Source organism: Castanea sativa, chromosome 6, assembly GCF_040712315.1.
Source record: "Castanea sativa cultivar Marrone di Chiusa Pesio chromosome 6, ASM4071231v1".
Taxonomy (NCBI): Eukaryota; Viridiplantae; Streptophyta; class Magnoliopsida; order Fagales; family Fagaceae; genus Castanea; species Castanea sativa.
The window spans coordinates 35,291,516-35,304,870 of record NC_134018.1 but is presented as its reverse complement, the minus strand read 5'-3'; the positions used below and the strand labels follow the sequence as shown (position 1 = coordinate 35,304,870).

The 13,355-nt window shown below is 32.8% G+C and overlaps 1 protein-coding gene across 1 annotated transcript; it reads right to left on the bottom strand.

Annotated features, from left to right (window-relative positions):
* Positions 1–6,924: 6,924 nt before the first annotated feature.
* LOC142641664 (vesicle-associated protein 4-2-like) lies at positions 6,925–11,406 on the bottom strand. Its single transcript, XM_075816140.1, has 7 exons — positions 10,897–11,406; positions 9,919–9,989; positions 9,213–9,294; positions 8,892–9,010; positions 7,676–7,753; positions 7,413–7,532; positions 6,925–7,308 (listed from the first exon to the last, which is right to left on the bottom strand). Exons 1-7 carry the CDS (start codon positions 11,159–11,161, stop codon positions 7,249–7,251), a joined length of 795 nt encoding a protein of 264 aa, XP_075672255.1. The 5' UTR covers positions 11,162–11,406; the 3' UTR covers positions 6,925–7,248.
* Positions 11,407–13,355: the final 1,949 nt, after the last annotated feature.

Here is a 13,355-nt window from a genome sequence, read left to right as displayed (position 1 = left end):
AGACGGCGCCAATTGTAAGGACACAATTTGCATCCAAATCCACAGTGAGAAGGGGATAGGCCCAAACAGCCCAATACAATGAAATTTGTAGAGAGTGGGTTTGAAATCTAGGTTTTAATGATGTTAGATAACTAGAATGATGGGCTCGATCATAATATTACACACAAGGAACTGTTTATATGAAAGAAATTTGTCCTCGGACACAAGCCGATGATGATTTATATTATTTCTTTCAAAGATAGATTACCAATAAGGATGGTGATGTATACAGTGTTATCTCTATATTTTCCCGTTCCCCCTTTCTCTGAGCGCCTTCCTCTTCCTTTTATATCACATCCCACCCATGGATCAAATTCTTGATTCAAATACTTGTCCCATCCACCTCCCCTCAAGTCTTTAAAGGCAGTTGTAAGGTTGAACCTTGATGCTCAGGCCTTACTTCCCCATTAATGCGGCCAGAGAAGCAGTTGCAGAGCATTCAATACAGTGGCGGTGGTAGCAGTTTTATTAAAAATATCCCATCGCCCTTCTTCTTATCTTCTATGTATACCATGCTTACCCTTACCTATAGGATCTTCTTGAATAGTGTTTGTGGAGGTCAACCAGCCTTTCTTCTACCTCGGCTTTAGATAGCTGAGGACATATCCCTCATCGGACCATTCTCTTAGATATGCTTGACCAGATATCACTTCTTTACCTTTTAGCATTGTTTCGTGGGCTGACATTTACACATCTTCAGACCATTTAGTGTCCTCGGATTGGGCCTTTAGCCCAATTAATACCTTTTGACTGAACCAACATATACCCCGGGGCCCATTGACCCTACAACTATTTTGTTTAACAATATTTTGCAACATTTTGAAATCGATTAGTAGGCAAACAAAATAGTAATAATAATAAAAAAATCACCCCAACAATATTCGACAAATTTTCTTTATAGACATGGCTTGTGTAAACACAAAATCTCAAGTTTGAAAATAAAACAATTGAATATGTTTCATTGATGAATTTGTAGGTACAATTCTCTATGTTTAGATTCTAATACAATAGAATAATCTTCCAATTTGATCTCCTTAAAAAAGTCTTCAATTTAAGTATTGCGTCAATGTAGTCTTAACTCAAACATCTCCTCCACTTGGATTGGAAAGTGGATTAAAAGATCTTTGGGATGAAATTGCGATGAATCTCTGGTTGTGTGCTTATTAGAGATTTCTTGTTCTTCTTGTTCTTTGCGGGTTCCTTGAATGTTCTTGATCTTCAAAGATTTGTGGTGAAAGTTCTTCAAGGCTTTAGAGTTTAAATCCGACGAAGTTTTGATAAATCAAAGTCTTTGAAGTTTCTAGAGGCTTTGAAACTTGATTCCAGTTGAACTTTGAGACTTATAAGACTGATTTGGATGAATGTTCTTTGTCTTTGAAGATTTGTAGTGAAAGTTCTTTGTGGCTTTGGAGGCTTGGATTTGTAGAGCTTCACTTATTTGTAGTCTCTTGGTGTTTATGGAGGCTTTTGAGCTTGTTTTCAATGAACCTTTAGATCTAAAAGGATGACTTGAATGAATTTGCTTCAAATGTTGTTAAGATTCAAAAGTTGAAGTTCTTGGAGGCTTTGGAGCTTGATTCCGGTAGAGTTTCGAGACTTCTAAATATGTGTCAATGTCCCCTCATAAGAATGAGGAGGGTCTCTATTTATAGGAGTCTTAGGGAGGTGTGATCACATGTGATTGACTATGAATAGTGATATATGTCATAATTTAAATGGAGGGACTTTATGTCTTGTTCTCCAAGGGACACATGAAATTATTTGATTAGCCAAAATGTTCTAATTTAAAATAACACATGGCGGTATTTAATTTGACTGCTTATGTCATTTAAAATTAAATTATTAACACGTGTGGACCTGTGATTGGCTCTAGTTATTCTTTGCAATTTTTATTTAGAAACACTTGAAATATTTCCATTGGTCTTTAAATAATGTCAATGAGACCCACTAAATAGAATGTGGTGCTTTGTAATTGGTTGCAAAATTTCCACTTCTACGGCTTGAACGAAAGGTAAGGCTAATAATTTCTCATACGGAGAAGGTATAGTCAATTTAGAGTGGATTCTATGATAGACAAACAAAATAGAATCCACATTAAACTTACTATTCCACAGCCAAAAGATGGACTGTCCTATGAATTTCATTGTTTCGTCACAAACAAAAATAGTAAATAAAAGCACCCCATTTTGCATTTAGGATTTTGAATACTGAAGTTTATTGAATTAATGTTGTTATCATTGCGCACCCTTAGTGTGGTGGTCACTCCACAAGTATAAGTACTGGTGGGGTGTGGAGACAAGAGTCGGGGTTCAAGTTTCCAAGAAGGACCTTTACACACATATATACTTAGATTAAGTTAGAGTAAAAATTCTATCTTGTATAAAATAAAAAAATAAAAAAATTAATGTAGTTAATACACCAGTGTCTAGTGGTCTAGTCCTTTTGAGTTTTGACATTAATTAATACTGCCTCTCTTATTGACGCATATGAGTCATGGATGGTTCATCATGTTTTAACTTGTAATGTCCCAAATCCCAGCAACCCTTCAATTTGATGTGATCACTTGAGCTTTATTATCAACCCAAATTAGTAGGTCCCACGCCCACTTTTTTACCTAATCTTGTTGTTTATCCTTATAAGTTAACTTATTCTACTCCAAGAATCCTAGGGGAAAAAAAATGCTCAATTAAGGACGAGCTTTTGTCAAGAGGCATGTTCAATTAAGGACGAGTTTTTCCCACTAAATGAGTTACAAAAAACAGTAATAATGTGGTTTGAAATTTCGTACACCAAAAACCGATTGATATTTTGATATGATAACAAAGAGCTATTATCAGAACGAACGATATAAATTGAAACTTTCTATAAAAAAGAAAAGTGGTTTGGAAAATTTGCAAGAGAAGACAGTCTTGAACAAAAGAGAATTAAGATCACTTCTATGTTGGCTTGGGTTTAATTTCTTAATCCAAAAACAAAAAAAAACCACTTCTTAAGAGCTTGGTACGATGTTCCGTGTGCACACCAAACAAATACAATAAATCAATGGAACTTCAATTATGTATTTCTCCTTTTCTAAAGTTAGAGATGTTTCGGATACTTAGTGGGAAACAACTGGCAAAATCCATTAGGTCCTTTAAAATGTGGGTTTCAAATACGGCCATTCTTTCTCTTCTTTTCTTTAGCATATAAAATTGGATATTATGCATAATGCTTAATTCTGCAATAATATATGGTTGTCAATTTTCATACAGTGAAGAAAGATCCTGAAACAATATATAAAACTTTGTCTTAATCTATCATTAGTGCAATTATCGCTAGTCCAAATGGGTGGCCCCCATATACAATAATACAACACGAGCTAGGTGTTCCTATCTACTTCATGATTATTTGTACGTTGATTCTAAAATATTACTTCACTTCATATTGCAATGAATAAGTTTTGTGCCACGCAAAGCGGAGATATTTTTTTAGATATTTTTTTAGACAAGAGCTGGTAGAAGGATTTTTCCCATTGAGCCATCCACTAGGGTGAAGTGAAGACATGCTCGTCTTTTAGGGTCTGTACCCACTTTTTAAGTACTAAATAGCAATTTATATTGAATTAATTGTTTGTATTCCATCAAGAATTTTGTAACTCAATTGACACTTTTTAATAATTTTAATGAAAATATTCAAGATTTAAATCTTCTCTCCACCGTTATAAGTATCAAATTATATAATAATAAAAAAAAAATTGGAGGTAAGCGTTCCTATAAGTCTCATCCACTCATGCTTAATGAATTTGATCTAATTCATTATACTAATTGTAAGTGCACAATTTGTACCCGATCTAATCATTAGATGGACTCAGGCCCAAAGAGTTTTATACAATGAAATTTATAGAGTATGGGCTTGAAACCTAAGTTTATGGATACTGGACAAATGGTAAACTGGCTAGATTGCCGTTATCTACGCAATCGATGGATGAATATAACCAAAAAACTCTCCTTGGGCGTAAGCCGAGGACCACTTGTATTACTTTTATTTCTTTAAGCAAGAGATTACAAATGAAATTCTTTTTTTCTCCCCCCCCCCCTACCTTCTCTCTTCCTCTCTCGTCCTCATATATCCATATTCTTCTTCCTTTCCTCATCCACGTGTAGCACAGATTTTCCAAATAGATACTTGTCCCATCCATCACATTCTTGAAGTCTTCAAACAATAGCTGGAAGGCTGAATATTACTGTTCAGAGGTCATTTCTCCATTAATGCGGCCAGGGAGGTAGGTGCAGGGTCTTTAATGCTGTGGTAGCAGCTTTTCCCTTAATCAGCCTCGTATATTCTTCTTTCCTGTAACCATATTGTACATATCTTTACCCACCAAACCTTCAGGAATTCTCTCACCAAACACCATGACGTGTCATACAATTTTTATTGGACTCCGCCGAGGAAATGCCCTCCTCGGACAACACTACCAACTTTTCCAGCAAAAGCTAACTTATGGCCCCCAAAGGCTCTTCTCAGACAGGCTTACAGCACCAAATCAGGCCCAAGACCCAAATGCATATTTTAACCATTTTACCCCACACTAATTATTTAATTACTTAATCAAACGAAAACATCCTTTTCTTATTATTCCCTAAAAGAAGTATTCCCGAATGAAAGTGATGGGAACCTATCCATTGGCTTTCATCCCAAACCTTTCGAGTAGTGCAGGAGGTAAGATCTTCACCTTTATTCGCTCGTTGTATATCAGTTCTCTGATTATTAAATTTAGTAGAAGATATGCTTAGATGCTTTTTGGAGATTTGAATCATTTTATGCTTGCAATGGAACCTGAGGCCTGAGGGTACGAAAGTTATGCCTCGAATATGACCACGTCAAAATTTGTAATCACTGAAGAAATTATAATAGCATATTTATTGTGGACAAAGTTTAATTATAAAAACTTACTCAATATTTTTTTATTAGAGAGAAATTTTGACAAATCCACTCTTGAATGCTATCTTTTTCTTATATTCTTTATACTTGCAAAATTTCTAGAAAATTAAAGATCAATAGCTATATTATCAATAAATTTTTTAAGTTGTAAGTTTTTGTAGTTTAAAATTGTGCATAGAAAAATAGACTTATAGATCATATAGTAAATAAATCCAATTGACACAAAATTTGACATGCGTATTAGGAGCATAAAAAACATGAAATTCAACGATTTGATTTTCAAAATATGTAGTTATGTTTATTTTATTGAGTTTAGGTTACAACCAATTTTATAGCTAAATTTTGTCTATTTATTATTTAAGAAAAATTTTATTGAAATCCAAAAGAATGACTTTATACTTTATCTATATTATCTATAAGAAGATTCGCTTCTTTGGATTGAACTTTTACGTGATTCAAAAATACTCCTAAACCTTACGTTTAATAAGAAAAAACTTGAGGACAACCTGGTAAAAATATATCTCCAACTCTACTTAAAATTCCTATAAAATAGGACACTTTCCTACTAATCCATGTTTTTAAAACACAATTATTCAATTTTTTTTTAAAATGAAAATTATGACCCTAGACCACAAAAAATAGAGCTCGTAGTTTATATATGCAAGTGAAAATTATAATGGTAATGGCTATTAAAAGACAGTTAGGCAAAATAAGATTAACATTTTGATAAGATGATTTTATATTAGAGTTTGCTATAATATTAAATCCTGACATTGGCTGCTGTTTTCAACAAAATGAACGAAGGAGATGATATTATGTGTAACGATTGTATGCAACATCTTTCTTATATGGGAGTGGATCTTTTATAAAATTTTTGTGAAAAGATGTTACATACATATTACAATCTTTGCACAAAATAATCAAACCTAAAAAAGGACAATCTCCTGGTATGTAGCTTTAAAAGTTCTGGTGGCTATGTCTCCGACCCCCATGGATTAAACAATATAAAGTAGGTAGATTAGGTTTGTACTTAGAATGTTAATTTATGGCTAGGGGGACAAAAAAATTAAAAAAAAAAAAAAACACAGAAAATCAGGGAACATATCCAGATCATTATCCGAAAAAACAATAGCGGTCATAATCTACGTCCCCTCATTTTAACTACGAACAAAACTTATGTGATGTACTTTAGGTTTTGTTGGTTAGGTTTTTTTCTTAAAATTCTATTATAGGACTACTTAACTTAAAAAATACATTTTTATTCATGAGAAAAAAGTTACATGACAGAATCTTAAGAGAGAAATTTAAAGAATAATACCTAAGTACTGTACCTAAGTCTTGATTTTCAACTAATTAACCGATCAAACAAGATCATAATTCCCTTTATACATTTTTCCAGCTAAGCTGCCTACTAGAATATATTCATTCTTTTTTTTTTTTTTTTTAATGAACACTAGAATATATTCATTCTAGTATATTCATTCACGATCGCTAAAAGTGCTTTGTGCTAGCAAAATGGACATGGATGGAGCTACCTTGGGGCACAAGCGGCCTCATGTTCAGAGGATTTTTATTTTTATTTTTGTTTTTGATATATTCAATAATTACAATGGAGGAATGGAGATTTTATCCCGTGACGATTTTGTAGGAAATACTAGATGAGCTACGAGATTCTTGGTAATATTCATAAGATTAACAACATACTAATTATTTTATAGCTAGTTGTATTTGTGCTTACTTTTTCAGTTTTTAATGTGATTGATATTTGGGAGAATTGACCACCGATTTGGGAGAACTGTATCAATATACCCCCTATTGTCGAAATTGAGAGTAAATTATACAGGAAATTTTGGTTTTTCATTCGAAACCAATAAGTATATTTATACACAACACCACAAACGGAATCATTGGACCAAATTTAGAACTTAGTTAAGTAAAAGATAGGCTTCTACAACCATAAAGGAAGATAACTCAGGAAAATACTACAGCTAGCTGAATAGATGTCGCTATTTTTGCTTGAAATCAAGGGCAATATATCCATTCGAAAATTAACAATTTCATTTCTAATTAAAAACAAGCTATCTACAAGTAATAGGGATGAGCCCTTAATCAAGTTCTTTAAATCAAATACAATGTTTCTCACATGTAATGGCATAGACATCCTTCCATATCACCTTTTGACAGCCCCTCTTGCTTGTCTCTACCTCCTCTTGGAGATTGATTGAGGAGAAATTCAAGATCACCAAATAGACCTTTCGTTAATTGCTCAAAACATTCGGAAACAGCACTTTACACCGAATCAACCCCTTCAACCTGCTGCCGTGCCAGGTATCTTTCCCTCCGTTCTTTCTACAAAAGAAACATGGAGGGTAGAACATCAGATATTATGCACAGAGAGATCATAGATGGCCAACCAGATAAAAAGAGAATCCACAAATTATTCATTGGCTCACCCATTCATCTATAACAAGTCCTTCGCCAACAATTCGTGGACCTGTCTCCTCTGGAGGCTTCTTGCTTGCCTCAAGTGCAGCATCAGCATCAGCCAACTGTCGCTTAAGTTTTTCCATTGCCTTAACAATAACAAATATGAAATGCTTCAAACATTTAGCAATATTTTCTTATAAATGGCATTTACAATGCAGACACAAAGACATAAAATAAGTGGAGGCACATGACAGATCAAAGATTCAAAGATATTTCCAATCCTACTTACAGGACTGGGACGTTCAGGGTCGAGGAAAATAACCCGCAAAATCTGCTCAACTGCTACTTGATCCCTTTGCTCATCAAACTGGGTAGAGGTGTCACATAATGCATTTTTTTCAGCATCTATATAACATGGTGGTCTCAATTTTGTAAAAAAAGAAATAAACATCACATAGATCTCATCCTAACCTAGTTTTTTAGGTATACACTTTTACTTGGAACACTTTCAGAAAAATATATACACAAAAATATATAAATATTTTTTTAGAACCAAAGACCTAATATAACACTTCTTACTATTAAAACACAAAGATAAACGCATTATTACTCAAGATACTGAAACAAAATTTTCCATTTCTAGCACGGTCTGGAAATTCAGCAGGTAGGTGCAAACATGGGATTGTCAAAAATATTTGAAAGGAACAAGTTATTAACGAATCAATTAAATCACAAGCATATACATAACTCCAACATAATTAAAGCTTAAATATTTAGCATGTGAAAGTAATTTCATGCCCTGCATTATTCAAGATGTTGAAACTAGGGAATATAGTGAGGCCAAGAACTCCACAAATATAATTCCGATTGGCAATTATTTTGATAATGAATCAGATAAATCCAAAATAAATTGCAAAGCGATAAGACAACACATGCTAAAACAAATGTGTGCATGTGAAATTCTGAATAACTCGAGAGTTCAGCAGATAATTTGAGATATATATGGAATATATATTCTTTTTTTTGGTAGGTATGATACTTATGGAATATCATGGGAAATTTACAAAATTATTGAATACAAGGTAAAAAGAAGTCACAGAAATGCACATGAAGATCCTAAGTTTATTTCATCCCTGACACACACAAACTCCAGGGCCTCAAAAGAAATTCCTGTATAATCAATCATTGTTTGATCAAACTATCAGAAAGCGTATACCTCCTTTTATTGCCTGTACTTATTTTGCTTCTAGGGAAATGTAAAAAAATTCAGAAAATTTTGACCCAATAAACTCAACAAACATAGAGCTCAATTTCACATTCCAGAATAATTTGGGTAACTGTCCCAGCCAGCCATTTGTTATGATTGATAAAATAATGGAAATACAATTAAGTCAAGAATAAGATTAAGACATTCAACAAGAGTTTCACCATATCAAGCAGACATGACAAATTTACGGTAGATAAAATCAACAGTAAATGTCAATTAAAGGGCTTGCATGATATACCAGTTCTGGCACATAGTCCATTTCACCTTTCACCTTTAAGCTCATGATTTTGAACTTAACTTTGCTCTTGTGATCTATTGGTTTTTCATTGTTTTCTGGAGGCTCGACAAACTTAAAAACTGTTAATCCAAGTAAAAAAATCAGAAGAGAAACTCAACAAAATATTAAATGATCACAGCATATTGTTCATCAGAAATGTGGAAGGAAAGAACCAAATGCTGGGAAAGAAAGAGGGTGGAGGGAGCGAAAGAAGGGGAGGGGGAGGGGGGGGGGTAGGGGAGTGTGCTGCTAAAGAAGAGAAGATCAAGAAAACTGAATTACCAGTAGCAACTACACTTTCACCAGGAGCAAGTATACCACCTGGAGGACGCATATAACAACTCTTTGGTGCAGTTGTTTGGAACTAAAGCAACCAACAGGTTACATGTTAGATGGCTCTGATGGTAGCAAGTAGCACTTCAAACAAGATTTAACTAGAAATATAATAATACTTTTTTGTAAAAGGGCAAACAGTCCTGCTCTTATTCTTATTTCTTTCTACCTCAAAGTCAAGCAATACTAAAAAATAAAATTATTCACAACAATTATATATAAAAATGTGAGAGCAAACATATACGCAATTTCACACAAAATACAACACACATCTATGGACTAGTTTCATTATCTTTCCTAATCACCTCCCAGTCCTCCCCCCTGAGATATGAACCAATCTTTTTAAAAAAAATCTATCCAGATCTCATCAAATTAAAAGAAGTTATTAGAGTGGCATACCCATAAAATTTTACAAAACTCATTTTCACAAATTTGGGCCAAACATACAGTAAAAATTTTCCACACTGAGTGTCATCCCATAATGATGTCAGGAGCTGCTCAAAAACTGAATTTGACCAACTTGTCACAGAGTCACAGACTGATGTTATGTTCTAAAACGTGTATTAAACTTATAAATTACTGCAACACAGGAAGAGTATCAACAGAAAAAGTAAAATAACAATGAAGAGACAACATAATTAAATATATTCCATACCTTGAAAGCTACATGAGACTTGCATGTATTTTTAATCCCAATTGCGCTCCTAACCTGTTTACCAGGTTCATCTTCATGTTGAACACAGTTGAATAAAATCAGGTGCCAATACAAACACATATATTTGCAAGGAGCAAGGAGCAATGAGCAGAGAAATTTGATCAACACCATTAGTTGCTTCTAATAATTAACCAGACTTGTGAAGTAATATCTTCAAAAAGCAAGTTTGGGATGAATCTACTAAATAAATAAATGACATGCAGGATTGACAGCCCCAATTAACATAAAAATTAAAAAAAAAATTAAGTCATCAATATTGATAAATGCCATAAGACCGAATTGAGTAAAAAATTCAGTACTTGCTTAGTCCAGTTACTCCAAGAAGAATAATTTGAGGCACTTAGTAATGCAAGAAAAATCAACAAAGTAAAAGAAGAATGAATCTCACTTATAGAGACTGAATAAAGAAAACCCAGATTTGAAATGATTCCACCGATCAAATTAATTTATAAAACTCTAATTACTGGAGCCTATACAAAGCAAGAAATAAAGCAACATGTAATCAAAAAAACAAAGTAGTTTCTTCTTAGACCAAATTAAGAGGATGTAGATCACCATCACCAATTGCAAAATTAAGCACTTTCATGAACCTTTGATAATTAAGTCCCAAAACTATTCAACCAACTAATTCAGAAATACAAACAGAATACGCATTGTAAACAAATAAACAGTGTACACAACAAATAATTTCAAGCAAATTAGCATATGAAGTCAATCTACCCCCAAAAATTGACAAATCATGAATTGGAAACCAAAAAAAGAGAAGAAGACCCAGATCGCAATTCAGAAAATTTAACAGAAAAACACACTCTAAAAACCACTAAACCAAAAACCCCAGAACAAAAAAAAAGTCAACTAAAACGGTAAACAACCAAAGAAACCAAGAAAAACTCAGAAGCGGAAAACAAAAAACCATACAAGGAAAGAAGAGCTTGTTGGAAGGATCAAGACGGAGCCTCCTCCGGGTTGGAAGAAAAGACTTAGCCATAGAAGAAACCGCTATCGAAGAATGCAAACTAGACCTTTCCACAGCTTGATGACTCTGATGCTGACCAGAAACAGTGGCAGAAGAAGCAAAAGAAGAAGAAGAAGAGGAAGAAGCAATGCTGGTTTGCCAAAATGGCATTTTACAGAGACTCCAAACTTTGCCTTCAGCACCTGTTTTCTCACTAGCGACCGCCATTATTTTCTTCACCGGAAAAATCCGACCCAAAACCACAAACTGGGTCTGGGTCTCTCGCCAAAAGCGTGATTTCTGCTTTTGGTTTTTGGTTTTTTTTATTTGTTAATATGCAAAGACAGATTTTGTTTTTGTTGGAGCTACTACGAGAAATAGATTTAGTTTTGATGTGAAAGATCTTTTACCAAACGGTGGAAAAATGACCTTTCAGCTTATGTTAATTTTTGTTGTTGTGCTTTTTTCTATGATTTGTCGGATACATCGGTGGTTACCTTTTCTAGGATAGTTTGCTCTTTTGCTGTATAAAGCAAGCTATTCGAGGCTGTGAAGTTGAGTTAGTACGAGTAGTAATAGTGTAGAAATCCAGTGAGTGCGTGCTTTTTTGGATTTTTGATAGGCCAATTTTAAAATTTTACTCTATTTAATCGTGTGTGAGTTCTGAACTGCAATGGAGCTTCGATATTTCTTGTTACACTAGACTGTGTCTGTTTGATTCCACCGGAAATATTTTCCGAACGTAAAAATATTAATAAGTTGAATATATTTTTTGAAAAAGAAATTACTTTTAAGTGTTTGGTCATGTTATTAAAAATACTCCAAAGTAAAATGTTTTCCAGTTTTTAGTTGTGTACCTAAAAATATGATAGAAACATATTTTCTACTGCTTTCTTATATTTTCTCATCTCAACTCCTTAAAATTTAAAATCTTGATTTGAATTTTTGGGAGAAAAAATATCAAAATCTACCTAGACTTTATGGGTGTGAATTATAATTTAGTCAAAATAATATATGACATGACTTTAATAATGTTTAAAATGGCGTAGTTTTGAATGGAAAAACTATGTTGTTTTGAGTTTAGTTGGCACTTAACAGACTTCTCGTCACAATGCACTTACAAAACGATTTAAATACAAATAATAGGTAACATTAGGTAATGCTAGGGGTATGTTCTTAAATTTTAAGGGACATGGTCAAAATTACTCAACCTTTAATGTTGTAAATTAAAATTTAGCCTTTCTTCATCTATAATATTCTAAATCAGTGCGTTCTAGTTAATTCAATTGGTAAAATCTCTGATAGTTGAATAAGAGATCTGGGATTCAATTCTTGCCTACATCAAAAACTGATTGGTGTTTTGATTTGATAATAAAAAGTTATTATCAGGAGGAGACGCCATAAGTTGAAACTCTCTATAAAAAAAATTCTAAAACAAATATTCCAACCCAAAAATAAAAATAAAAATAATAAGCAAATGTCAATTTCCTAACTAAAATACATACTCTTCGTCTTTAAAATTAAATTAAATTTCAATTTTTTGTAATTTAAAATTGTCAAAGGCATCAATTCCATCTTTTTATTTATTTGTCATAAAAAAAATAGCATCCATGGAGGATAGAATTCTGTTGTAGCATTCTAGAAAGTTGAAGCATTCTAAAAAGTTGACATATTCTGAAATAAAGTTAATAGCATATGGAACAAATGATGGTTTATAATTTTTTAATGACAGAATTGTAAGTTTTGAAATTTATGGTGCAAAAAAATTTCAAGCACAAAAATTATTTTAACTTTTTTTTCCTCTCATAAAATTTTCATAGATTTTGAAGAAATTATCAAACATTTTCTTATTTATTTCTTTACCAAATGGATATACATTTTCTTTTAAGTATCTCTCTCTCTTTCTCTCTCTCCAATAAGTGGGGAGATGAATTTGAATAGTAGTTCTCCTTATGAAAGAGATTCAACAACATCACTAGTAAATTACAAGACCCTGACCTCTTTTTTCTTTCTCAAGTCATGTCAAAGACTAATTTGCATTTGTAAAAGATGAGTAAGATAAAGGAAAAGTTAGGAATAAGAAATATTTAAAGAAATTCAAGTTAATAATTTTTCTTTATCAATCATGAATTCTTTTCTAGAAATATATAGCGTAGTAAAAAAATGAAAAATACCCTAGATTCATGTAGTTTTTACGGAAACATGAAACCTCCTAAAATTTAGAGAGTAACACTTAAATCAATATGACACTACTTTATATGTAAATCATTAATTGTGCCACAAGTAATCCTCTTGAATTTTTATTTAAATATAACACGAATATAAAAATTAAAAAAAAAAAAAAATCGCCTGGGGGTGGTTTTGTTTTGTCAAACTCAAAACCAATGTTCTATTCCTCCTCTTCCAACTTTTTCGTTTTCAT